This window comes from Marmota flaviventris, chromosome 12, assembly GCF_047511675.1.
Source record: "Marmota flaviventris isolate mMarFla1 chromosome 12, mMarFla1.hap1, whole genome shotgun sequence".
Taxonomy (NCBI): domain Eukaryota; kingdom Metazoa; phylum Chordata; class Mammalia; order Rodentia; family Sciuridae; genus Marmota; species Marmota flaviventris.
The window spans coordinates 19,952,489-19,980,273 of NC_092509.1; the positions used below are offsets into that span (position 1 = coordinate 19,952,489).

At 41.2% G+C, this 27,785-nt stretch overlaps 2 protein-coding genes across 2 annotated transcripts in view; one reads left to right on the forward strand and one right to left on the reverse strand.

Moving 5' to 3' along the window:
• Nucleotides 1–10,723: 10,723 nt before the first annotated feature.
• Klf6 (KLF transcription factor 6) lies at nucleotides 10,724–19,513 on the reverse strand. The gene is made up of 4 exons (XM_027953010.2): nucleotides 19,196–19,513; nucleotides 15,812–16,385; nucleotides 14,336–14,459; nucleotides 10,724–13,844 (listed from the first exon to the last, which is right to left on the reverse strand). The coding sequence occupies exons 1-4, from the start codon at nucleotides 19,397–19,399 to the stop codon at nucleotides 13,793–13,795; spliced, it is 954 nt and encodes a 317-aa protein (XP_027808811.1). The 5' UTR covers nucleotides 19,400–19,513; the 3' UTR covers nucleotides 10,724–13,792.
• A 150-nt stretch (nucleotides 19,514–19,663) lies between these two features.
• LOC114106181 (uncharacterized) overlaps nucleotides 19,664–27,785 on the forward strand; it is a 28,445-nt gene continuing 20,323 nt past the window's right edge. Inside the window, exons 1-3 of the mRNA XM_027953016.2 lie at nucleotides 19,664–19,692; nucleotides 19,813–20,054; nucleotides 27,093–27,155. Coding sequence (XP_027808817.2) covers nucleotides 19,664–19,692; nucleotides 19,813–20,054; nucleotides 27,093–27,155 — 334 coding nt within the window. The remainder of the gene's footprint in view (nucleotides 19,693–19,812; nucleotides 20,055–27,092; nucleotides 27,156–27,785) is intronic.

Here is a 27,785-nt window from a genome sequence, read left to right on the forward strand (position 1 = left end):
TCTTGATGATTTAAATTTTAATGACAAGCACAGAGCAGGCTTTAAGAAGGTTTCACTTTCATTTCCCTGAGTAACTCCCTTCACAGGCAGACCACTCTTCCTGGAGCACTGAGTGCCTTTGTAGATTTGGGGTATAAGTCTTTTTAATTAATGTAAAGTTGAAACAGGGAGAGCTTCTGCAGGCAGTGCTGCCCAGATGGAGAGAGTTCTTGTTAAAGTGATAATGCACAGAATCACATTGACAGATTTGTGGATTTCCCTGATCATTTTCTCCTGATCTTCACCTACTTCTTCTTTTCTATAACTTTTCCATCAAAGGGGAAAGGAAGAATGGAAGAGAATAAGATCATTTATCAGAAGACGTTCAATATTTTGGACCAAATGAGTTGCTGGATTTTATTTAGCCATCCTCTTTGGATTTGATGAATCTATCCATGCTGTTGGAGATCACAGTGAAACAGTGATAGAAGTAGATTCTTTCATTCATTCACTGAGCAAGAACTTCTAGGTGCTGAGGAATCATAGATGGTCAATTATACACACACAATTCATTACACCCAACAAATTCAGACTGCTGGAAGGGAGGCAAACAGGTGAAGAAGCCCAGAACACATGCAGAAGCCTTGGAAGGGTACCCCTGAGCTGGCACTGTCAGGGCTTTCTATCCACTTCTAAAATGTCATGACACCTCAAGAAAGGTGAGCAGACATTCACCAGGCTTCAACCACCACGGATTAGAGATGAAAACAAATTTTCTTTGAACCTTGTCCAGGACCGTTCTGGGTATTTGACAGTAGAAAATTGAATACTTTTCCAGAGGTAAAGACATTCTCCTATCACTTGTTTTCACAGACATAATTCCTGAGCAGGGAAGATGTGATCCGTGGCCAGGGTGAATAGCCTGGTGACTTCTTATCTGATTGAATCACACATAAGTCAGGAGCTGAGAGGGTGACGGTGAAGGAGCCCTGGATGTACCATCTATCATCATTGCTATCAAAACGAGAAGGCAGTTGTTGAACATCTACTCTTACAGACACTGTGATACATGGGCCAGGGCCACACACAGCCTTGGTTTCAAAAAGACCAGTTCTCCAGCCATGCATTGCAAATGATAAGCGGAAGCAGAAAGTTATCCCATGCTAACTAGCAAATGAGATGCAAATAAGAAGCAAAGGTGAAAAGCTTGGAGAAGGGCTGGCCACTCCTGGCCTGGAGCCTGTGAGCGAGGTCAGGATAAAAGCTAAGGCTTGATGGGGCTGGAATTGTAGCTCAGTGGTAGAGCACTTGCCTAGCATGTGTGAAGCACTGGGTTCAATCCTCAGCACCACATAAAAATAAATAAAATAAAGGTATTGTGCCTGTTAGGTCGGTGGCAGCGACTTGGTGGCGAACACTAACAGTGCCCATCTACAACTAAAAAAAAAAAAGCTAAGGCTTGAAGAGAAGATGACACGTCAGACTCAGCCTTATGCTCCTCTAGAGCCTGCTTGCCAGAAAAGGTGGAAGGACTCCCGTGTGGTGCTTCCACCTACACAGACCCCCAGATTGCCGAGTAAGTGAATAATAAAAAGTACTTGGCTCTAGGATCATCTATCACTGGTTCCCATGGAATTCAGTGGTAGGTAAGTGAGAAGAAATCTGGCCGGAAGATAATAGAAGACAGATGTGATTTGGGCACGCATTTTGTATAAGAGACCCTGACATTTCTATAGCATCTAAGTTGAGAGGTTTATAAAATGGCTAAACATAGTATATCATGGCATTGGAAGGAGGTGGGTTGGGTTCTATCTCTGGTTCTGTCTCACACTGACAGTGTAGGTTAATTGTATCTCAGGTTCTCCCTGTAAAGGGAGAATAATCATGGCTGCCTGACCCGTGCACAAGCATCAGATGAGGGACATCATTAGGTACACATCAGATTTTGTCACTCATACGGGGATGGTCTGCATCAGATGCAAGCAGAACATTTTTAGGTGGAAAAACAAACAAAAAAATCAGGCAGTGAGACTATCTTGCAAGCTAGCAAATAACAACACACATGCAACAACAACAAACCCTCTGCAAATATATGGTATTTTATTTTTCCTAAGGATAATGCAAACACAGGATATGTGTTTCTAGAAATTCTGTACATAGGAAAAATATGGGCAAAAATAAACAAAGAAGTAAACCAAAATCTCAGTGTATTAAAACAGAACAAAATAAATAAACCAAATATATCTGAGGATAAACATACTAATTTTGATTGAATAGAAACTATACCATATTAAATTGGCCTCTAGAACATAGAAAAATACTTTATGTTGTTTGTAGTACTTGATACAACTAGTCACTTTGTTGGGAAAAAATTTAATAATTAATGTAATAATGCCAGAGGACCCAATGAGACATCTGCTTAGTGGTGACTTAAGATCCCTAATTCAGAAAAATTGACCAATCTCAGGATTTATAGCCATTTATGAAAACAGTAGTAACAACTGGGACTTCTGGTTCAGTAAAGTCCGTTGGTCAATTCCGTTCTGCCATTGGTCAGCTTGTTCATGGCTTCTGATAGGAAAGTGTTTTACTTAAAGACTTGCAAAACTTCCTTCCTGCAAGATTTCAGTAGCACAGCAAATAATGCAAGAGGAAACTACTTTATGGATCATTTCAAAAGCAGTAGAATTGTATATGCATATTCTTCACTGAAGATTATGCTACAGAAAGTAAATGTGAGTGCACAATTCTGACTGCTAATTTTAAGAAAAAAAATTTTAAATAAATCCAATGGGAAGAATGAGAATAATAATTTTTTTCTTTTAAAAAATAAATATCCACTGCACCATAATAATCATGATCAGCTAGTCATTTCTGATCATTTTCTGGGCTTTAAATCAGGTTGTCTATATATTTTAGGTCTAAGTCTCCAATATTCCTAAATGGCTTCCCACTGTACCAGGAAATTTTAGAGATAAGAAAAGGTTTTAAGCAACAATTACAAAAGCCAGAAATTAGTGACATCTTCACTTGTAGGTTTTACGTGGCAAGACTCATGTTTGATTGCCCAAAACATGATAAGGCAACTGCCCACTCTTTGCAAACCTGACTCAGAAATTCCTTATGAAACAGTAACTCGTTGCTTGTTACTGTTAGAAGTTTCAAAGGGACATCTCAGCTTAAAGAAGGGGTCATGGGCTGCGTGGGCAGCATCTGACTTCCAGGTGCCATCCTAGCTGGTCCAGAAGATGCAGGCATCCTGAAGAGGGGTATTCGTGACTGTCTAAGTTCAGGAGGCTTAGAAGTCCTACGTGACTGATTAATTGTGATTCAGCAGCACTGGGCAGGCCTGTCCCTCTTAAGCTTGTCCCTCTTAAACCTCACAAACCTTTCTAATAAGATGGAGAATGTGATTAGACCTATTTCTGTAGCTTTCTTCTCTTGCTTTTCTTGAACCTCAAGGAAAGAATTCCACTACACCATGAGGAAGCCCAGGAGACCCAGCATGACGTGGGGGCCTATCTGTCTGCACTGCTCCCCACAGAAAAGGTTTCACATAATTAGTGTACCTCTTATGGCATCTAAGAAAAAACTGCAGGAACAACTTCAGAAACGTGGACTTTCTGATGACCTCTTTTCCTACCAATACTCATGTAGCTTCTGTCTCTTCGTTTTTATCGTCTGTCAGGGCATCTCAGCACACAGATACTTAAATTTGGATCATTATAGTTGGCATTTTACATCTGTAGCTCACAGGAATGTTCTCTGATTTACATGAACAAAATGATCAAGTGGCATTTATCCCAAGCATGCATGGATGGTTCCACATATACATATCAATCAATGTGATACACTGCACCAACAGAACGAAGGACAAAAACTATGAGATCATCTCAATAGATGCAGCAAAAGCATTTAGTAAGACTTTGCATCCTTTCATGACAAAAACTCTTAACCAATTATGTATAGAAGGAACATACCTTGAAATAATAAAAGCAATATACGAAAAGCCCATGGTCAATATCATTGAATGTAGAAAAAAATTGAAAGCATTTCTTCCAAAGTAGGGAATGATGTTGTAAAGGTCAGGCGAACGTCGGAGGAAAAGACCACCAAGAGACTGTCTCATGCAACAGCAAAGGGTTTATTGGGGGTCCAGCATGCTGGGGCTCCAAGCCTACCTCAAAGAGGTAAAGAGCAAAGAGCCCCGAGAACAGCTTGAGCAGAGCTTATATACATTCTTTGAAAAGGGCAGGGACTTCACATACAGAATAACAAATCACCTCACACCACGGGAAAATCAAACAACAACTCTAAAACATGATTAGCACATTCACTGGTGGGAACAAGTTAGGAAGGGGTGATTGGTCAGTACAAAAGGGGTATTCGTTTGAACTGATTGGTTTAAGCCAAGAGGGGTGCACGTGCTGAACTACATGGTTTCCCAACAGGTTATCAACTACCATAAACTACTGGGAGGGTTATCTGGCATCCCAGGTATTTCCCTGTCTCATGCTGATTGGTGGCTGCTAGGGGGCTGCTATGGATCCCCACCTAGCCTGACTGAGTCAGGGACACCTGGCGCAGCAGATCTCTCCTGTAGATAAACAACTTAGCAGGGTGGGAATGTGCCTAGGAGTGCTCTGTGGGTTTTTCCAAGGACAAAGGCCATGTCCCTTCCTTGGACAGCTTTGCTCTGAGATAGAGGCTGGTTTTTCAATGTGAGAAAGCCCACTTTCACCATCCGTGTTTAATACAGTCCTGGAGGTCTTGGTAAGAGCAGTGTGGCAGGTGAAAGAAATAAAGAGCATCCAAACTGGGAAGGATAAAGTTAAATTATCCCTGTTTGTGGATGACATGATTCTACACATAGGAAAAACCTAAATACTCCATCAAAAGTTGTTAGAACTTAAAAAAAAAAAATTAGTAAAGTATGAGGATACAAAATATACATACAAAAAAAATACAGTAGCATTTCTAGACAAAAGTATAATGAACTTTCTGGAAAAAAATGACAAAAGAATCCCAATAATAATAGCTACACAATGTAAAGAAATAAAATACTTAGGAATAAACCTAACAGGAAAAGTGAAAGATCTCTGCAACAAAAATTGTAAAAGGCTGATGAAAGAAATGATAAAGAACACAAAAAAATGGAGAGACATTAGAAGTATCAATATTGTTAAGGCAGCTATTATTACCCAAAAGAGTCTATAAATTCAATGCAAATCCCATCAAAATCCCAGTCACTTTCTTCACAGAAATTAAAAAAAAAATCTTAAAATTCATATGGAACCACAAAAAGCCCAGAATAGTCAAATGATCCTGGTAAAAACAAAGCAAAACAAAACAAAAAAAAACACCCAAACGAGGCTGGAGACATCACTGTACCTGTCTTCAAAATATACTATCAAGCTGCAGTTAATAAAACAGCATGTTCCTGATAACAAAATAGACATACAAACCACGGGAGAAAAAAAAAAAGATTCCAGAAATTAATGCACACTCATGCAGTCAGTTTATTTTGGTAGATTCTAAGACATGAGGTAGAAAAAAAGATAGTCTCTTCAATAATGGTGCTAGCAGAATTGGCTGTGTCTATGCAGAAGACTGAAATTAGATGCCTCTCTTTCACCTACAAAAAAATAAACTCAAAATGTATGAATGACCTAGATGATACAACTGAAGCTATGAAATGACTACAAGAAAACACAGGAGAAACACTTTAAGACATTGGCATAGGCAACAATATTTTTAGATTGGATCCCCAAAACATAGACAACTAAAGTAAAAATAGACAAAGGAAATTACATTGAATCAAGAAACTTCTGGCTAGCAAAGAAAATGATCAACAGGATAAAGAGACAACCTACAGAATGGGAGAAGATATTTGCATATGATACATCTGACAAGGAATTGACATCCAGATCCTATGAGAGAGAGAGAGAGAGAGAGAGACCAACCGACCAATGGCCTAAAGAACTAAACAGACACCTGGGCATGGTGGTGCACACCTATAATCCCAGCAGCTTGGGAGGCTGAGACACGAGGATCGCAAGTTCAAAGCTAGCCTCAGCAAAAGTGAGATACTAAGCAACTCAGTGAGACCCTGTCTCTAAATAAAATACAAAATAGGGCTGGAGATGTGGCTCAGTGGTTGAGTGCCCCTGAGTTCAATCCCCAGTACCAAAAAAAAAAAAAAAAAAGAGCTAAACAACTAAACAGACAACTGTCAGAAGACAATTTCCTCTCATCCCAGTTAGAATGGCTATCTTCAAAAAGACAAAAAGCAACCGATGCTGGCAAGAATAAGAGAAAAGAGAGCTGTTGTGCACTGTTGGTGGGAAAGGGAAGTAGGACAGCCTTTATGAAAAACATCACAGAAATTCCTCAAAAAAAAAACCCAGAAATAGAACTACCATATCATCCAAGCCATGCTGCTACTAGGTATATACCCAACATGTATTTGAATTTTTTCATGTATTTGTTGATTAGTTGTGTATTGTCTTCTGACATCTTTACACCAAAACAACACTTGTACCCCATGTTCATTGAAGCATTCTTGTTTAATAATAGCTAAAATATGGAATCAACCCAGAGGCCTTTCATCACATAAAAGGAAAAGAAAATGTGATGTTTTTACACAATGGAATATTACTCAGCTATCACCAAAGAATGAAATCCCTTAATCCAGCGACACCCATGGGACTTGTGAACATAATATTGAGTGAAATGGGCCAGAAACAGAAAAACAAATAACATATGAGTTCACTCATTTGTGGAAACCAACAAGCCAACCTGGTGGAAGTACAGAGCAGATGAGGGGGGGCTCTCTAAAGACAGGGAGAGGAGGGAGAGCAGAAAGAAATGAAAAGGGACTCCAGGGACTAGGAAGAGTGCTGTGGGGGAGGGGAAGAGAGGGGTACATAGAGGAAAGGAGGGTGGATGGGCATGATCAGCACACAGTATAGGATGTTGCAGTCTGGCTGGGCACAAATCACTGAGCCGCCACAAAGCACTTGTATGTTCAAACAGGAAACTTTATTGCCTGAACTCCACCAGCACTCCACGCACACTCCCCGGGAACTCTCCCTGCTCTCCCCCGGCTCCCAGAGTAGTGGGTGCCCAAGGGAGCAGGAACCACCCTATTCCCAGAGCCACCCTATTGCCAGACAGCAGGGGTCCATATACAACTAAATACATAGCTTAACATAACCATCATCATCTCAATGGCTCGCTGGCATCACCTCTCAACCACTCCCTTCTGGCAGAATGCCATGCCTCAACCCGACTGGCTGTGACCCTCAACAAGATGTGCAGACATATCACAGTGAATTCCATTAGTACAGTGCTAATAATTAAAATAATTAAAAAAATAAAAATAAGAAAAGAAGTTTTGCCCAAAAGGCAATTTTACTAGAAGGAATTAGTTTTTTAAATTAAAACTATACATACACACATTGAGCCAGCTTGCTCTACTTGTTGAGCTTCTGAACAAAAACCCTATTTTGCTGAGGACTTTAAATTGTAGGAAGGAAGGTGGAGATGATAGGGAGAGATTCTTAAAATTCCTGTCTGCTAGGGAAGATTCGCAATGCTGCATTTTATTGCCATCTTACTATCCTATTTTCACATCTCCTTACCAACACAAACAGAAAAATGACACTTGGGTAATGCTGCCTGGTTTCAGAGTGAGTTAATTGATAATGTCAGTGTATGTCATTAACTATCTTGCACAACTCAAATGAAATGTGGTAATGTGAAACTTAAGAAATCTAAGGGAACAGAGCGATGCTGAGGTGATACATGCAAGTCACTTATAAATATGCTTTGTCATCAACAAGGGACAAATCTTAGGAAAATGGTGGCATGTGCCATAATTAAAATTGTCCATTATTTACACATTGGAGCTTTAAAAGAAAAAAAGTTAATTGTTCATGTCTGCTTTGAATCAGGAGCTCTTAATTTAAGGAACAATTCCAGAGATCATGTGACAACTTTTTTTTTTTTCCTGACAGAGATTTTTGTCAGGGGAAGTAAGTGCAAAGCTTAGAACCAAAATTTGGAAGGCCTCCCATGGACAATGGGCATTCTGGTTAAATGTGTCTTTAATGGAAGATTCTTCAGTGACTGATCAGCCCAGCATGGCTTCTTCCAGGACATGTGGGACCCAGATTTGCTCTTCTCTTTGTCTCTTCTCATTCACAGACGTTTGGAGAATTCTCATTAAAATTACTTAGAGTGAAACAGAAAGACCTTGCCATAAAATAAATCTAGTTAAATACACTTTGTTGTATTGCCTCATTTGTGTGAGGCATGGGCCCAATTTTCCTCTCTTTGTATCTCAACTATGTACATTAGGTGATTCCTGCCAATTAATGCAGGATGTCACATCCCCAATTGCTTCTCTATATTCTTAAACATTAAAAATAAATATGTGCCATCTGTCTCATATCTTGAAAGCAATTCAGAATAGTTACTTTTGTTTTCTTAGGATTATAACGTGGTTTATAACTTGAGTGTTTCTGAATTGTAAAAAATCTCGTCTCCATTTCATGAGAGTACCATGATTTTAAGGTAAATACTACAGATTGAACAAAGCCTTTCCTGAGAAGTTGGGCAAGGCAGAAAACAATGTAGGGTGATGGTTAAAAACAGGATCTTTGGTATTCACGAACTGGACTAGAACAGAGACTGCTGCTTCCCAGCTGAGTGGCCTCAGCAAAGTGGCAGGATCTCCTGAAGTCTCAATTTTCCTCATCTGGGAAATGGCTCTAACACCAACTATCTGGAGTACCACGTATCCACATGTATATGTGAAAATATATGGGGGGAGGGGTGAGCCTCCCAATTCCCGACTGAGGCCTAAAAAGTAGGTAGTAGATATTACTATCTTTATGAACTTCACTTGCCTCCATTGTTTTCTGAGCATATCCCACAACTTGAATATGGAATGGGATTGGTGAGTTGAGGAAACTCATAAGACTTTGGATCTGCTTATGGCTAAAATGACACTTTTGAAAGAAATTTAATTTTAAAAAATTCATACTATAAAGCATCAAATGCCTGAATAACTTAAAAGGTAAAAGGGCAGTTGGAGAAGGTTCTATTTTCCATTTTTAGAGTAAATTTCTTTAACAATACCTTCTCCTATAGCACACACAAAAAAATTTTCTACATCTGAGCCAAGCAGTCTGAAGACATGACCATGTAATTTGAAGTCCACCCTATACTCACAGACCACAGAATTGCAGTGCTATAGAAGATGCTAGATACATGTGACCTAGCCCATACTATTTTAGCAATAAGCAAACTGAGGCCCAGCATACCTCGGCAAAATGTTCTAGAAGCATACAGCTTATTATAGCAGGAATATTTCTTTCCTTGTAGCTAGGTTTTCAAAAATTTGTTAAGCAGACTGAAATTTTTTATACTTCTATAAATATCCTAAGTTTGCAGCTGATTCTTCAGAGCCTTATTTGAACATAACTGAGCTGTTCAGCATAGACTTTGCATGACAAAGCGGTCAAGTCTTAATAGTAACTGGGAATGCATTATCAAGACTTTATTTAGACTGTAGAGTCAGGGCAATCCAACTGTTAGTCATCTCGACATATGCTTTGGAATGAAACACACCCATGAGTTCTGACAAAAATGTCATCTGTTCCCTGTGCCCTGCCCAGATGCAACTCTTTTCAAACGGCTGATATTTTTACTATGGTTATAGAAAAAAAGAATTTTCTAAAATTCCTAATCTGGTGGATTAAAATTTCCCCTCCCTAATTATAGAATGAACAGCAACTCCCATACACCTCACATGTTTAGCAAGATGAAAATCTATTACAAAGGAGAGCAGTGAACGATTGTACTACCAAAATGGAGACCATCCTTACTATGGAGCTAAGAACAACATGAAGAAGCTTGTTCCCAGGGAAACATCGATTTACCCTATCACTACTGATTGGCTTAATGTAATCTGAAAATGGACTCCTAGATAGATCAATTTGCCGTGATTCATTCAGTAAAGCAAAACTGAGACTGACATCTAAAGCTACTCACAAAAAATATTGCTCTAAAAGACAAAGAACTGCCTATTTTATTTTCAAACAAACTACATTTAATGCCTCCTATAGGTCTTTTATAAATAAAATACAAAATCACGGCAACGAGGTGATTTTTTACTTTCTATCCAACTTTACAAAGACAACCAGCAAAGGGCGATGGGAGGAAGAGTGGGCTGAAGCAAGCTTTCTGGCTTGGCATCCCTCTGTCAAACCCCAGCACCTTTACCCTTTCTAGACACACCTCTGCCAGATATGTGGCCAGGATGGGCCCCCAGAAGGAGGAATCTAGTTCTAACTGCTACCTGCACAGGACTACTGGATGGAGCAGGAACATGTAGAAAGAGAGCCACTAGAATTTGTCACTGAGCAGACAATGCTTCTGCTATACAGTCCCCTAGATTGTATGACAGGAAGATGAAATGCAGCAAGTGTCTTCCTATTCCATCCCAGAGCCCAGGGCTATTCTGATCAGAATTTGGGGAGGAGCATTCAGTGCATTTCAAGGAGCATTACCAGCTACCTCCCCCCAGCTCCTGGGACAGTGGGAAGGCACCGAGGTAGGCAAATGGCTCTCAGAATTGCACAATGGAGTTTCCCCAGAGGAAGCCAGGGTGAGCAATGCGGCAGGAATTCACTTCAACAACCCCCTCCCTCCCACCCCGAAAAAAACCAGACTCAGATGCTGATAAGAATTCTTTTATGTTATTCCAATAAAAAATACATTCATACAGAAATATAACAATCTTGCAAAAAACAATTTCAAATAAAATCTTGTAAAACAAAATTTTACAAAAATCTTACAAAGATTCTTTAGATAACAGGGTGCTTCCAAAAAAAAAAAAAAAAAAAAAACATAAAACAACAAAAAGAAATTTCACTAATAGAAATTTTTTAAATTTCAAGCAAAAAGTTTCTGCTTGATTGAGGCTCAGTTATCACCTGAACAGAATGTACTTCTTTATGTACTTGCTTATTATGAAAATTACAGGCATTGACATATATGACACCCAGCCCCACCCTGTCAAACAACTCTGATGGTGTTTCATAAGTGAGACAAGCCAGTGCAAGTTTCTTTTTGTCTTTTGTTTACCTTCTTGCTTAATGGAATTGTTATGGCTAAGCACACAGCAGGGCCAAAAAAGGAATTTTCCAAAACCCAGCAAATCAAATGCTTAGATTTTGAACTGCCAAATGAAAAGTGCATTTCCCCCCTAAGCAAAATTAAAGAAGTTTTTAGGTAAATGTATTCATCAGCCCAGATAAAAAACCAGTTATATGAGCTTTAAGTACTGCTCATTTCCAGGAAGAAAACAAAATACCAGCCCAGCCGGACTCCTGTGTGTGTGTGTGTGTGTGTACACAAAAAGAAAAGATCCACACCCACAGGCTAGCAGCTGGAAGAAACATCAGCTGTCAGTGCTGTGGTATGCCAATTCGGGGAAATTACTCCTTGGAGAAAATGGGAGAATCCACATGCTGGAAAAAATAGTTTCATCTGCATAAAAAGTGTTCTAAAAAAGAATCCCTGTGATTAGCTTACTCTTAGGTTAGATCTTCTAATAAGGCTGAAATTCAAATCAAAACCTTGGTGTGTCTGAGTCCAAATGGTGTGCTGGTATTCTGTTCTTGCCTCTTGTGAATGGCCAAAGGTGTTCAATTCCAGCCTCGCTGACAGTGGCAAGCAAAGTCAGCAGTTTGGAATAGATTCAATGCCAAGAGAGTCTTCAGCAAATCTTTAAATTAAAGATAAAGCCTCTATAAAAGTTAGGTTATAGTTTTCATTTTTACCTCCTTTATGGCCATTTTGAAATATTTCTTCACAGGCTGTAGAATTTTCTAGCTAAACATTCTAGTTTCTCCTTAAAAAAAATATTTATATATTATCTATATATATATATAATATATATATATATATATATATATATACACACACATACACATACTATACACACAGATATACATACACAAGAATTCTGCCCACTTTTTTTAAAAAAAAGTAGCATACTTTCTGCATTACCAACAGATAGCTAGATAGATATGTGAAACTTGTGCCTTTTAAGCAAATACATTGACATTTTTTATACTTCTGTATCTTTAATATGTGTGAAAACATTACATATTAAATACAGCCGGTGTGTAATCTATACAATTGTTGTGCAAGGTCTATGTGAAAGTCTTGAGGTGGCAGAATTGGTCAGATTTTTCAATTAGCATGAGTTTTTAAGTTTTTTTTTTTTTTTCCATTTTAACACTGACGGTCAAGTTGTCTAAAATATTGAACGAATACTGACATGTCAAGAGAGTTCGCATCTATTTGTCTTTGTGAAGGAGGACCTTAAAAGAGGTTTATTATTTTTTTTCTTTTTTCCCTATTATACATTGATACAGTACACTGCCAGGTGAAGAAAGAGCCGTAATAAAGCATGCGTCACCCACACCCCTGTATGAGACCCCTACATAAGGGGTCACTTGCATAAGGCACCATTATGAAGGTCAACAGTGCATTAACAGCTAGAAAACCAGAATGAGTCCTCAAGGCATAAATAAGAGAAACACAGCTGCATGGGAAAAGTTTCCAAGCTTTAGTGGTTCTATCCACCCATCTAAGAAAAATTGTAGATTCTCAGCCTAATGTAACATTAGACCAGCAATTTCCAGCCCCAGCCTTTAGACAATTGACACATGTCCAGTTTCTTCAAAGGGCATCATAAAATTCTCCAAAAAGTTAATTCAAATTCAGAATCATTTAAAAAATAATCCTCAGCTGCACAACACCTTTTTGGAAGGGGAGTGTTACAAAATAGAAAGGGGAAAATCATGTCTTGCCAGGCCCAGGTAGCTAGGGATCACTGTACTAGACAAATTGTATCTGAGCTGCTTGTTATTTGAAATTGAGATTGCAGTCCGGATTTAAAAATGGAAAAGCATATAGTTCCCCAGACCATGCATGACTTTTTGTATTATAAGGAAAAAAATCATCATTGCGTTATATTTGTAAATACAGCTTATACAATGGGTTACAAATGAGCTCTGTTGTAGCAAGTAAAACAAGCTACTTGACACATTGCACATTTAATAGCTGCACCAGACACCATAAGTTCCTCTCACACAGGAAGGGGGACAGGGCTCCCCCTGCTCATACCACCCTCTGCTCTGGGGTCCTGAGTTCCCACTCCCACCCTCCAAGTTTTTCCTCCTTCTTCTTCCTTTTTTTTTTTTTTTTTTTTTTGTTGTTTTTTGTTTTTTTTGTGTTGTTTTTTTTCTTTGTTTTTTGTTTTTTTTCTAAGGTGCAGACACCCCCCAGGAAATGATTGGTGGTCGTCTCATCTCATGGTATACTCCTTACACACAAAACATTCAAACAACTTTTTGTTTCCATCTCTTGCAGTTTTGCTACCACAAGGGGAAAAAAGTCTGCCTCATCACACAGTCAGTAATAGATCCTCAACATACAGTCAACCCAACCATTAACATTCTCAGTGCGCATGCTCACAGCAAAGGCTCGGGAGCCTCTCAGAAGGTTAGGTACCAGTGGCGAGTCCAGGGTCACCCAAACACCATGCACCATGGGTGCTATGCTGCTTCTTACATGACTTTTTTAGCCCTCAAAAGACCTTCAAAAGAGAGGCCCTGGAGGCAACTGGATAGGTGCAAAATGGCATGCTTTGGCTGGAACACGCATCCCTCCTTCCACGGCCTTCTCTCAGCCTGGAAGCCTTTTAGCCTACAGGAATCACCCCTCTGCTCCCTCAGAGGTGCCTCTTCATGTGCAGGGCCAGGTGGTCAGACCTGGAGAAACACCTGCAGGGTAAATCAGAAGCAAAAAAGTTAGGTTTCCTCCCTGGCTGTGTTATACACCAAAGGTCTCACTCATTCTCCTGTACTACCCCCAACCTGACCCCTCTGGAGGGAAAGGTGGAATGGCCTCCAAGTTCAGGGACAGGAAACCCTAACTTTTGGGAAGGCAAACTAAGAAGGTCTCCAATCAGGTGTTCTTTGGAAAATCTGAACTAACCTCATTTCTAATTCTTTAAAGTTGAAAACTGTTGCAGGCCAATTCTTAAGAACACATGAAGTCACTCTGTGCTCACGTACATCTAGTACAGTGCTTCCTAACATGGACTGTTCACAGACCAGGGGCTTTCTAAAGAGCCTTAGGCTTAAAAAGAAATGTCAACCAATGGCAGGAAACTGTGGGCTTCCTTCAGAGGTCTAGGAACACCCACCCTGCTCTGGTCATGGCACTCACAAAGCCCTAGGTTTCTTTTCCAGGGAAGCCCTCATGCACGTACCTGTCACAGTGAGAGCATTTAAAAGGCTTGGCACCGGTGTGCTTTCGGAAGTGTCTGGTTAACTCATCACTTCTTGCAAAACGCCACTCACACCCTTCCCATGAGCATCTGTAAGGCTTTTCTCCTGGGAAGAGAGCACATGACAAGCGCGCCATGACTTCACTGACACGCTGAGGGGAGGGGCATTCGACAACACATGTGGTGGCGGGAGGAAAGCTCAGAGTCCCAGGGCCCTCAATTAGGGACCATACCTGGAGCTCAAAAGGGAACAAGCAGAATTTTTCTCCTGACCTAGCCTCAGGCTTCTAACTGTTGTTTCAGGGACCCAGGTTTGGCCAAGGCCATGCTAGCAAAATCCAAGTCAACATATAACAATGACAATTACTCAGGCTGGCGAAATACTTGGGAGGTGAAGTGTCAGCCCACTGGTCCCACAGCCTTGTGCAGGGCAGAGTTTTATTGCTTTCTCCATGGAAACTGTTTCCCTCCAGCATTATTTTGTTCCTTACTCACTTCCCCAAGGAATGAGTCTCTGTAGTTTCCTCTGGGACCTTCTATAGTCTACAACACTTGAAGTCATGAGTTTCTGGAAAATCTCATTCCAAGGCTTCAGAATCACTTTCTAAATGGCAATCAAATGACCAAGTTGACTTCATTGCCTGGTCAAATTATAAATATGAGTTCAATAAAAGTGCTGAGAATAAAAAAATAAAAGAGGAAAGCTAAAGTAAAAATCTGGGACAGATTCCCCATGTCCCCTTCTTAGCTCTGTCACTAAGCCTGATTTTCAAGACCCTGATTTCATCTCCCAGCAATTTGCTCTCCTGTTGGTAAGATAAGAATTCATAGCACTTGAACATTCCCAGCTCAAAACTGTCTGTGACTCTTCACCAGTGATCCTAAACATCCTCAAGGTATTTGTAGACCTTTCATCTAAGTTGTGGGGTTTCATTAAGAAGTCACTGCTGAGCTAAGGGGTATCAGAAAACAAAGGCTGTATGACACAAAGATATTCTCAGTAAACACCACTGATCAATACTGATGCTTCCAGAACACACTCTCACTCACACTCTCACCACCAATACTAATTCACTCCACGTTGCCCAGGGACCCTCTGTCCTGTTCCTGGAATTTCATTTCAAAGAATGAGGAGCAACCCAACATAACATGTACACTGGTACAATGAGCACCATGGATCTTGACCAACTGGATTTCTGAGTGGGTGGAGGTTTGGGTGTCCATGGAAAATACCATCTAGCCTCTTGCTTTGCTTAATCTGAAAGTATTAACCATTCATTTGATTCCATTGTCCATCCTGTAAGATTCTACTCTGAACTCCAAAGAGAACCAAGTCTTTGGTGAACAGAATTTAGGAAGTGAGAATTTGTTTGATGAGCCTTGGCTCCCTCCCAGGGCTGGTGCAATTCAGTGGCGCCCCGCAGCGGCCGACCTCCCAGGTCCCATGAGGGGACTGACCTGTGTGAGTACGCTGGTGTGCTTTCAAGTGGGAGCTTTTGGTGTAAACTTTTCTGCAGCCGTTAAAGTGGCATCGATGTACCCTCCTCCTGCCGTCTGGAGAGGCGTCGCCACTACCCTTGTCACCCGGCTTCCCCGAAGTCCCACTGCGCACCTTCCCTGGTGAAGGTACCTCTCCAGGCACACAACCCCATAGTTGAGAAGGTTCCCTGCTCAGTTCTGGAGAAGAAGGAGGTGTGGATGTTACAGAGGAGCTCAGATTTCCTGAATTGACCAAGACTTCGCTGATGGGGTCAGAGGTGAACTTGGTAGTGGGTGAAAGTTCCTCTGAGCTGTCAGATGATTCGCTGCTGACATCTGAGTTGAGGCTGTTGGTCTCTAAGTTGTAACTGAAGCTCGGGCTGATCAGAGTGTCCTCTGGGGGGCTAGAAGAAATCTTCAGTTCTGATTCCTCCTTTTTCTCCCGAGCCAGAATGATTTTGGTCCACAGATCTTCCTGGCTGTCAAATTTGATTTCTGAGGCTGAAACATAGCAGGGCTCACTCTGGAGGTAGCGTTCCAACTCCAGGCAGGTCTGTGCAAAATGAACGGAAAGAAGGCACGTGATTGATAAGACTACCAAGACTGGAACCAAAAGCACATTTGCAAAACATGCAAGAACAAAGGACAGGTAAACTGTGGCAGTGTCACTCACTATGAGCAGAACACCTTCTGTAATCAGAATCTGTGACCTTATGAAAGTTAGAGGAAATTCATTTCTAGGAATGGTAACAATCAGAAGGAAATGCAGAGGGTGAAACCTCTCTAGGCTTCCCCAATGCTAGACCAACGGCCACAGGAGTGATGATCACTAAGCCTGTTTTGTTGTTATAGTTACAAGTGTTGACATTTCTAATGAGTCTCCCAGTAAACCACACAAAGAAAATCAGCCACACATACCCCCCCAACAGGTTTAACCAGATTCTCTGACATTCTCAAGAACCATGTGTGCTAAGGAAAGCCCCAGCCATCCACCTTTCACACGCCACACAAGTATCCACACAAGACAGAAAAGACTGCACAGCACACAGGGTGTTCTGATGGACCCCCTTAGGGACACAACTGACAACACAGGACCACACTCAAGAGAGGAGACAGCAACTAGCCGTTTGCATTCAGGGACTTCAATGGAGTTGCAGAGAAACCACCCATTTCCTGTGTAGCAGAGACCTAGTATGTTTTCAAAGAATGCCATTCCCAAATGCAGGGCCATGTATGCCACAAAACTTTAATTACTTCTACAGTGGTCAGAGGGAAACAAGAGACTTCAGCAACAGGAGTGGAGGAATAATTCCAGAATGGCCATCTGCTATTGTAAAGGATGCAAGGGGGAAATTACTCCACGGCCCTGCTGGGAGTCCCACAATGAACAAGAACTTTATCTACTGGCCAAGAGTACAACTGTATGAGTCATCACTCCTATTTCTTTCACGCAATGCCAAAGGAGACTTCCTTTTGAAATTCTGACCAGCAGCCAAATAAGGGCCCGGTTCAAATATACATGCAGTGTGTCATGGACAGGGTGCCCCTCCCCAGCCCCACAACCAACCTTTCAAGAAGCTACAACTGCCGAGATCAGCATCCCCTCTCCCCACCATTTCAAACTTTCTAGCCACTGGAAAAGAAAAATGGTAGGAAACATTTTAGGATTAAATTATGTCTGCCCTGATTTTCACTAGGTTGCCTGCATGGCCATATAAGGTTGTCTGTGCTACTGGCAAGTCTACAGATTTAAATTTTGACACCAAACTGCTCTTTACAACAAATCATTTTGGGGACACAGGCCATCCTGAGCACAGGCTACTCAAAGGCTCTAGCTTACTTAGTGATATGCCTCCTGTCATGATATAGGCACATTCTTCCCCCTCCCCGCAGACTCTTCATGCAGCAAGCATGAGCAAGCCGGGAGTGGGGGGGGGGGGGGCATTGTTTTCTCTTTCTCTTTCCCCCTAAAATTAGATGTCTGAGTTGCAATGCATACTATGGTTTTCTGAAGAGAGGCGGCGATACATTTTATTGTTGTTCCAAAGAAAAAGGAAAACACATTTATTGAGATCTTGTTAAACTTTAATAATCTAGCCAATTTAAAATCTCCATTATGCTGATGAGCACCAGAGACCTGAACGAAGCTCTCTGAGAGTTTAAAAGCCTCTGAAGGCCACCAGGAGCCAAGTCTGGCTTGTTGCCCAAATCCCAAATGCCCGAAGGAAACTACTTAGATCAATTTCAATCACGTCCTAGGGAGCAGCTTCTTTGAGGAGGAAAAAGGGGGGAGGGGGACCAGGGAAAAGGAGGCAGGAGAGGATCGGGAACAATTAAGCAGGCATGAGAAGGGTGCAAAGCTTTGCATTTCATCCTTCTTCAAAGCTTTCTAGGCTTTGAAATCCACAGAATACATTTGATCTGCTAATTCACTTCGTGACAAAAAACAAACAGCACAGCAGGGCAGAGAGGCAACACCAAACCCTCTTTCTATCTTTTTAAAAACAATGGGTCAAGTGTTAGAGGCTCTCATCCCTCAAGCAATCCTAAGAATCAGAACGGGAAAATATTAAGTTTCTTCAATTTCCCATGCCCAAATTTCCCATCCACCAAAATGCCGGAAACCGAGGCTCTTCCCAAACTAAGACTTGAAGCAACTAGGACGGGCTCATTGTCATATGACTGACAAGTCACTGGTGTGCAAACAGCACCCCCCTCTTCCCCTGGTAAACAAGAGAAGCAGGTAAGAAAAATAAGGCAGACCTAGGCAAATGTTAAGAAATCCAAAGAGGGAAAAGAAACTGAAAATAGCCTAGAGGGAGGGGGGAAAAACCTGGTCTACGTTTCGCTGGCAAAATTTTAGATTTAAAAAACTGTATGTACAAACACTAAAAAAGCAAAACAAAAACAAAATCCCTTTCCAAAAAAAAAAAAAAAAAAAATCCCTTGGCCGTCAAGACAAGTTCGTTCATATGACAAGGTCCAGCTGTGGAGTTTGGACCTGGTACAAGCCCCAAACTTGTGCCAAGGGCTCGGGCCGGGATCAGGCCGAGGAGTTTGGGTTTCCCCTCGGGTGGATGCTGTTCAGAAGCTCCGGAACGGCAAAAACACAGGGAACAACGAATCGCGGCTCCGCTCTACTCAAATGACAACTCTGCTCCACGCTGGACAAGGCCCTTTTAGAGCGCCTTCCACACCGGAGGCAGCAGAAGGACATTTTAAGATAATTATTTTAATTTTTTAAAAATTACACTAACAATAATAATAATCATAAAAAGATGCACTTCCAAGCACACACCATCTTGCCTGCGCCTCCGCGCACTCCCTCCTCGGCGCACCGGGCACGTGAAAATCTCTATTTACCTGTTGCCAATATTCCTCCAGGGACGGCAGAGCCGAGAAGTAGCCCGTTTCGTGCACAATCTGGAGTTCCTGGAAGATGCTGCACATTGGGAGCACATCCATGTCGGTTTGGAAAAGACAGTCCCCGCTGTCGGGAAAACAGGGAGGTGTGCGGTCTGGAGTCGGAGCCGAAACTCTCCCCGCGAGCGCAGGTGAAAGTTTCATGCAAACTCAATGGCACGGCAATCAGACGCCCGGTCCGGACCCTCCCGCAGCCCGCAGCGCGCGGAGCCCACACAATATTTGCAAACACCGGACTGACTGCAAACGTAACCCCTGCAAAACTTCCCTATTCAAAGCTCCGCTGCCAGCCACCCCCCTCCTCCCCCGCCTGGCTCCCCCCACTCCTCCTCCCCCCACGTGACTAGCCCCGCGCCCGCCCCGCGCGCTACCCAATCCCGCCGCTCCCGGCCCGGGGGCTGCGCGCAGATGATGTCAGCTCGGACCAATCGCGGGTGGTGACACACAGCGGCCCCGCCTGGCGTGACCGAGCCTCTCCAACACAGCCCTCTCCATTGGCTCAATTCGAACTCTGCCCGCTCTGATTGGAAAGGGGCCTCACAGGCTATTTTTAGCAGGGTATATAAGGCGCGGGCCGCCTCGCGCCGAAGGAGTCGGCGCTGGGAGGTGTGCGGCCGAGCGCCGCAGTCCCGCAACCGGGGCTGGGGCGGCCGGGCCGAGGAACCCGGCCGGCCAGCGTCACCAGTTCGGTCGTCCGGCCGAGTTCTACGGTCTGATCCCGCCACCTTGGTCAGGTCCGGGTCACCCGATCAGGACCCGCCACCGCGCGAGTCCCTGTTCCGGCAAAGTACCCCTGCAGGCACGCCGCTTTCGGCCAGCTGCCCGGTCCCCTACTTCCCGCCGCCCTGTCCTTCTCCATCCCACTGATCCCCTTGGTACTCAGGGCTGTGGCGTTCCTTGTGTTCTCGGGGCCCTCCAGTCTTCCTCTGCCCCCCTTCTTCCCTCTCTGTCCCCTCCATCCCTCAGCATGACCCGTGGGAGAGACACACAGGACAGTGGGCCCGGGCCCTACAGGTGTGGTGAAGGGTCGGACGGTAGGGCAGGGCAGATGGGACCTTGGGCGCATGGAGTCCCCCTTACCCTGGGACTTGGGGCGAGGGTTCCGTGGTACCGCATCCCCTGGGTTCCTGTTTTGTCTGCTTTCATGCTCAAGCTTGGGGGACACCCCTGAGTACCCGGAGGTATAGTACTTGCCTGGCCTGCGGGAATGGGGGCACATACACTGAAATTCTGTGAACCAAATTTTGCCTCTAAATATGTCAGAAGTATAATTTTTAAGGTCCCACCCCCAAACTACGGATTTTTAACAAGCTCCCCACAATATTCTATTGCCAGTTAAAGTTTGAAAACCAGGGATCAGTAAGTTGTTTTTCTTGGTACTTGTGGAATAACTCAGATTCTAAGAAAAGACTGTCCTCTGCTTCTAACTGGGAGAAGTTTGTTTATCTTGTGGAAGGCACCCTCCTCACCAAGCTTAACAAGGAGGGTTTCCCATGAATGTGTAAATAATTTCGGTAAGGTTGAGGCTTTCAATGTGGTTTCTTTTTCTTTTCTTTCTTTCTGTCTTTTTAAAAATATATATATTGTCTCCTTAAATTTAATATTCATTTTCAAGAACAATTTCCAAAACATTAAGAATGGACATTTCAAAATGAAATTGAAATTTCAACTCAAATTGAAATTCAAAAATTCAAAATGAAAAACAATTGCAACTACTTTTATAGTTTTCATTTAAAAAAATAGTGTTTAGTGGACACTATTTTTTAAACATTTTAAAATATATATGATAATTTTAGAGGATTTTCTATATTTAATTTTAGAAGATTAGAGCAGACTCATGGCAGGATTATGAGCACACAAGGTTCTAGTCAGGAACCTTTGTGAATCAAAGTTTTGTAAAATTATTATTTTATTGTACCTACTACGTATGATCTGTGAAGAAGATGACCTGTGTCCTAGCAACAAAGGGACATGTACCTGGTCCATGTTCAAGAAGGGAAATGGAAATGGCTTTTCTTTAAACAGTCCACAAGTTGAGCCAACCCCTCAGTAACCAGCCACTGATAGCCTTTGGTAAATTGTTATTCTGGGCTCTGGTTTTCTCTGTCATTAGCAGCAAGCTGGTAACCTTGGCCCTTGTATTACCAAAGGAAGCAAGAATCAGGTCAAATCTTGAATGACACCAGACAAGGTAGAACTCATGAAAGGTGAAGGGAAGAGATGTTGACCAAGTCAGGGAAACCTTAAGAGGGTCTGTGGTGTGTGTTAGTCAAGGCTCTCTGGGAGTCCTTTATGGTATTATAGTGACATTGTCCTAACTCAGTTTGTGGACAGGAGTTATTGTTTTAATGAGTGTCTTTGTATACATTCCTATAGAATGTAAAATTGTGCTTGTCTTTTACATATACTTCCTGGCACCTAGAAGATGGTATAGTTTATTTTTTATAAGAGTGTACCTAATTGGAGGTAATACATATGCAATCAAAATCTAATTTTTAGAAAAAAAATTAAAAATGTAAAAATGGGGCACATAGACTGAATTTCAAATAGAATGAATTCTTTGACTTCCTGCTGCACTCATTAGCCATTGGGCACACATTATTCATATCCTGTTACATGGCCACATATCAGTATATATACATTTACAAAATAGGCAAAAGTCCCTGTAATGGTTGGGGGAGGAGACAGGAGGTCATAGCTTAAAAGAAAGGCATTTCCACTAATACTAAGCAGGTAGCTCTTGGATGGGAAAATATCATTCGTTTTGTATGTGAAAAAGAATACACATGAGAGCTGAAGGATGCTAGTTATGTCTAGTTACTCAAAAGAGCAACAAAGAGTCAGGAGCCAGATTCATTCAGAGGAGAAAATATGTTCTGGAATAAAAAAGATGAACTTTATACTCTAGCTATCCATATGGCATGTAAGGCTTTGGCCACATTATTTAAATAGGAAAATTTTTTTAAATGATAGTTTTTTTGTTGTTGTTGTTGTTTTTAGTTCGTTATAATTAGAAGAGAATGTATTAAAATACCTGGTCTGTGGCAGATAGTAGTCGATAAACTGAAAACAATATTCACTTATTCAACATTTATCAGTTTCTGAGTTTGCTCTTGGTGTTTACTTTATAATCCCTTCCCCAAACAAATGAAACAGTAAAATGAAGTCAGCTTGCAGGTCACAGAGCAAATTAGAGGCAAAGATAGGCCTAGAGTTGTCCAGTATTTCCACAAGAGCTATTTTTTCCTCTCTTTTCCAAAGACTGAAGATTCTTGCTCCTGCCACACACACCCTCCCCTGTCCTGGAGAGAAAGTAATAAATTCCAACTGGGGGCAAGCCTTTCTTTGGCTCACCCTCATCTGCTCACCTCTTCTGTCCAGCAGCCTGCCCACATCTGCACCACTGCCACTGTCTCCATGGGGTCAGGATCTGTTCTGTGTGATGCCCCCAGGCTCCTTTTCACATTCCTGGGCCATGAGGGGTCTGCCTCCTGAGTCCTGTGCAATTGCCTGGTACCCCCACCTCCACCTCCTCCTGCACTTTCTTTCTTGTGCTTCCACACCTCAGGAGTTGTGTTGTTTACAATCTGTTGTTTAAACTAAGTTTGCATTTTAACCCTAAAGATTATTGGATGGTATCTTGGTTTGGAGTGCTTTTGATCTCCCTCTTCTAGATTATTCAAAAGGGGCTTTTAAGAGGAACCTTAAAAGTCTGTTCTGAGGATAATTCCAGTAATGCCTCCTACTTATGTTGGTAGAGAATGCTCCCACTGTTGGTCAAGAAGTCAATTTTGTTTGTTTCTGGTGTCATCATCATTATGTTGTTTATCTAAGAGCAAATTGATTAATTAATCCTTCATTCCATTTGTTTAATTTAGTTGTATAAAATATAATTTTAAGAAAATATTTTGATTAATTGCATGAGAGATATATAGGTGTAAAATGTTTATTTGCTATGCTAGTTTCTTGTAGTTCTGTGCAAACAGTGTAAGTTGTCATCCCTCTGTACAGCCATTTTTTTTTTTTAAACTAGAAAAAAAATTACTACATTATATTTCAGGTCAAGATTCATTCTTTGAAATAACAGTGCAGAGAATAACTAACAAAGAAAAATGCCTTACTGACTTTTTTTTTTTTTTTTAAACTGGGAATCAAACATTCCCAGTCTTTCCCCCCCCCCTCACATTTTTTTAATTGGTGCCTTATAGTTGTACATGATGGTGGGATTTGTCATTACATATTTGCACATGCACACATATAACAACATATTTTGGCCAATATCAATCCAGTCATTTTTATTTATTTTTTAACTTTAAGACAAAGTCTCCCTAAATTGCTGAAGCTGGCATTAAATGTGTGATCCTCTTGCCTCAGGCACCACAGTCATTGGGATTACCTGTATGTACCACCACACCCAGCTCTTAGGGATAGTTTTTAACTTAATCAACTTATGCAGGGTGCTAAGTATAAGTACAATGATGGTGATGGTTCTGGGGCATTGTTAGGGGAGATTTCATACATGTCTAAGGTCTTTGCTCTAGAAGCCTTTCTCTAAAAATATAATAGTAAGAAGAGACTTCTCCACTGACTTCCTAACAGAGCTCTTGTGGGGGCTACCTGGGCCACCATTAGGGTCCCTACCTTTGTTGTCAGTATTCCTATTCCTGCTCACATTGTGCTATCCTGGAGACCTGGTGGGGGCAGGGAAGGGGGTTGGCTTCTAATGACAGTATGGATGTTCCAAGTTCTAACTTTAGGCCTACACTGCACCTTTGGGCTTTGGGGGCTGGGTCTTTCTGAGTTTATCTGCCTCTTCCCCCAGAACAGCCAAACTTAATTGCATTTGTTGGAGAAGGGGTTGTAGGTGGGAGGGAGTTTCCTTGTCAAGAGAAAAGTAAGGCTTCCTGGCATACAGAATTTGAGCTTAAGGGGACATCCTGCCTCTCCCTCTGCACTGAGGGGCTTTTGCTTCCTTTGAGAGCAGACCTGGTGATGCTGGTGGGGTTTGTGCAGTCTCCTACTCTGCCTACTGATTTTCTCATGAGCACCTTGTGGAGGCCTGTGGAGAAGAACTTGCATGTGAGGATGAAATTCCACTTATTCCAAACCGTCTTGGTACCCACATGTACCCATCAGTAAATTATTACAATATTAGTGTTTTCTTCTATGGAGACTGCCTTCTGCTTTGCCAAAGGCAAAAAAGCATGTAGCACCCTTTCAGAGTTTCTTGGCTGTCTTTGAGATTTGGTATACACAGAGACTTTTGGCCTCCTTTCTTAAATAAGCTAAAGAAAATTAGGATTTTGTAGATTACCTGGCATTTTCTTGTTATCAGGTTGGGAGCAACTGTATTTTAGACTTTCTTCATTCATCGGAAGTGAAGTTCCATAAATCCATTAGGGAAAGGAAAGTCTTCAAGAAATGAGGCTTGAACTCTTTGATATGTGTATATGGAGGAAAAATGAAATAAGAAAGAAAAGGAGTGAGGGAGGGAGGGAGGAAGGAAGTAAGAAACAGCCTTACTTCACATAATATTCAGAATTGATTAGAGACAGACTGTAGAGTAAATGGAAAAACAACAACACCAAAACAAAACAACAACAAAAAACTCCATAACTTCCTGAAGAAAAACTTAGGGAAAGAATACCATAATTTGGGATGTAAGCAAAGGATTCTTGGATGGGAAATAGAAGGCAATCTCCTCAAGGAAAAAAATCCTAATTATTTATGATTTTATCATAAATTAAAACTTCATCAAAATGTAATACTAAGAAAATGTATAGACAGGTAATATTAGGTGAACATATTCTCAAATTGTACATCTAGAATTAAAGAAGTATTTGGGATATAAAAATTACCCATACACATCAATACTAAATTTTTAAAAAATTAAATTAAAAATAAAAAAAAATGTTAAAAAACAAAAAATAAGCCAAGAATTTCAACATATATTTTATAAAATTTAAATGGCTAGTAAGCACCTTAAAAAATGTGCACATTATTCATAATCAGGGAAAAATTAAGTAAAATCCACTGGTTTTTCTAAAAAGTAAGATGATTAACAACACCAAGAGCTGATGAAGATGTGTCATGGGTGACAAAAAAACTTTCCTGTACTCTTTATTAATGAGAAGACAAAACCTTCCCTTTGTGAAGGTCTGGCCATTTTAATAAGACTAAATATAAAGCTATCCTCTGGCTCAGGTCTTCACTCTTCTAGACATTTAACCAAAAGAACTGAAAGATTATGTTTACCAAGATACTTGTACATGATGTCTCATACCACTTTATCCATACCCATCAAAAGCTGGACCCTGCTCAGGAGTCCATCAGTGGGAGTTTTGGTATTATGGGATATGATGCTGCTCACCACAGAAAGAGCATGCATCCACCTTGAGTTGGTCTCAGAAAGCAGACTGAGGGAAGAAGCTTTGTCTACAAGAATTTCTGCAGCATTCAGGCTCAGTGGCTCATTCTTGTAATCCCAGGGGCTCAGGAGGCTGAGGTAGGAGGTTTACAAGTTCAAAACCAGCCAGAGTAACTAAGCAAGGACCTATGCAATTTAGGGAGACACTGTCTCTAAATGATAAACATAAAAAGGGCTGGGATGTGGTTCAGTGGTTAAGCACCTCTGGGTTCAATCCCTGTTACCAAAAATAAGCAAGTAAATAAATAAATATATCCACAGCAAAATTCAAATAGCTTCAGCTCTAGAACACTTACAACTGATGTTTAGTGAAATAACTAGCATGCCAGTTGCTTGTGGTGGGAATGACTAGAAATGGGACTTGGAAGGAGCATTAGGGAGTTCCCCAAGTGGCTGGCAATTTCCATAGCTGGATAGAGGTTTAGGTCACACAGCCAATTACATTTGTCTAAACCAATTGACTAGCATACTTAATGCTGTGCATTTAACTTTCTGCAAATCCAGCCCCATCAAGATAGACAGAGAAACCATAAGCAAATATCAAACTGCAGTTAATGATGTGCAAGCTGCAGTGTTAGAGGGGAAGTATTCCAAGGTATGCACTTTGAAACTGAGAAAAGTTGGAAGAGGAAGGAAGAAGGGGGAAGGAGGGACAAATGAATGGATGGGTGGATGGGTAGTGGTCTGTATACATGATAGACATGCCATGAGGCAAATCCACTAAAATGATAATTGTAGAGTCTGGGTGATAAATGGGAATGATTGCAAACCCTTTAAACTTCTCTGCATATTTGAAAATGTTTTTAGTAAAACACTGGGTGGGGCATAGGCTAGAACAGGAAATATAGGAGTTGTACGTTATCAGATCTGGCTCCTAATTCTGAAACCTAATAGCTGTGTGAGCTTGGACAAGTCACCTGGTATCTATTAGCCTCAGTTTCCTATGCTATAAGATGGGTCAATAACAATGTTTACTGCTGACAATGTCTTCTCCCCTGAACACCCCCCAGGCACTTTTCAATGTTAGCTGAAGTATTGCTCCTATTCCTATGGATTGCTCTGCTTTACAGATCAGAATTGAAGGTGAAAGAGAGAGAGAGAAAAGAATATTCAAGAAGTCTCTCACCTTACAATTAATGGAGTCAAAATTAAGATTGAGTCTGGGATATCTTTGATTCCTATCCTTGACTCTTACAGCATGTGGTTTGTTTTTTTCTTTTCTTTTTTTTTTTTTTTTTTAGCTTTCTTTAAACTCTGTGTTAATGTATAGTTATGTTATATTTATATGAAACATCTAATGAGCCAAAATATAAAATTAATATTTGTATATAGTGTATTATTTTCTTTTTGGCTGCTGTAACAAATGCCACAAAATAAGAGGCTTTAAACAACTGAAATTTATTCTCTCAGAGTCTGGAGACCAGATGTCCTGGCCACAGCATGCACAGAGCATATTACCTCTGGAGACTGAAGGTAAGAACCCATTCCTTGCCTCCTCTGGCTGCTTGTGGCAGCATCACTTTAATCACTCCTCTGTGATCACACTGCATTGCCTCTTCTGTCAATGTCAAATCTCCCTCTCCTTGAATCAGAACAGTAGTGATTGGATTTAGGACCCACCTGGATAATGCAGGATGAGCACATCTCAAGACCCTTAATTGAATTACATTTGCAAAGAGCTATCTTCCAGATCAAATCATATCCATCGGCTCCAGGGATTTGACATGGATCTCCTTTGGTTAGTTTTTCGTCAGCCACAATCAATACAAAATATATAAGTTAACCCCTATAATATATTGTTAATAGTATGGTAATAGGACTGCATGTTGCAAGATCCTATGGACTAAAGATAAGGATGTGGAGAATGACAAGAAATATTAAGCAACTGTTATCAAATAGACTGAATCAAAACAGAGTTTGGATATCATTTCCTAGTTACTATGCTTACCTAGTGTTTGACACAGATTATCTAATTTAACCTAATGGTTACCCTGCCACTTCTATGTTAAGTGATGAGAAAACTGAGACCCAGAAGGTCATTTAACTTGCTCAAAATCACCAAGCAGTAATAATGAAAGGCAAAATTTAGTAGGTGTTGGACAG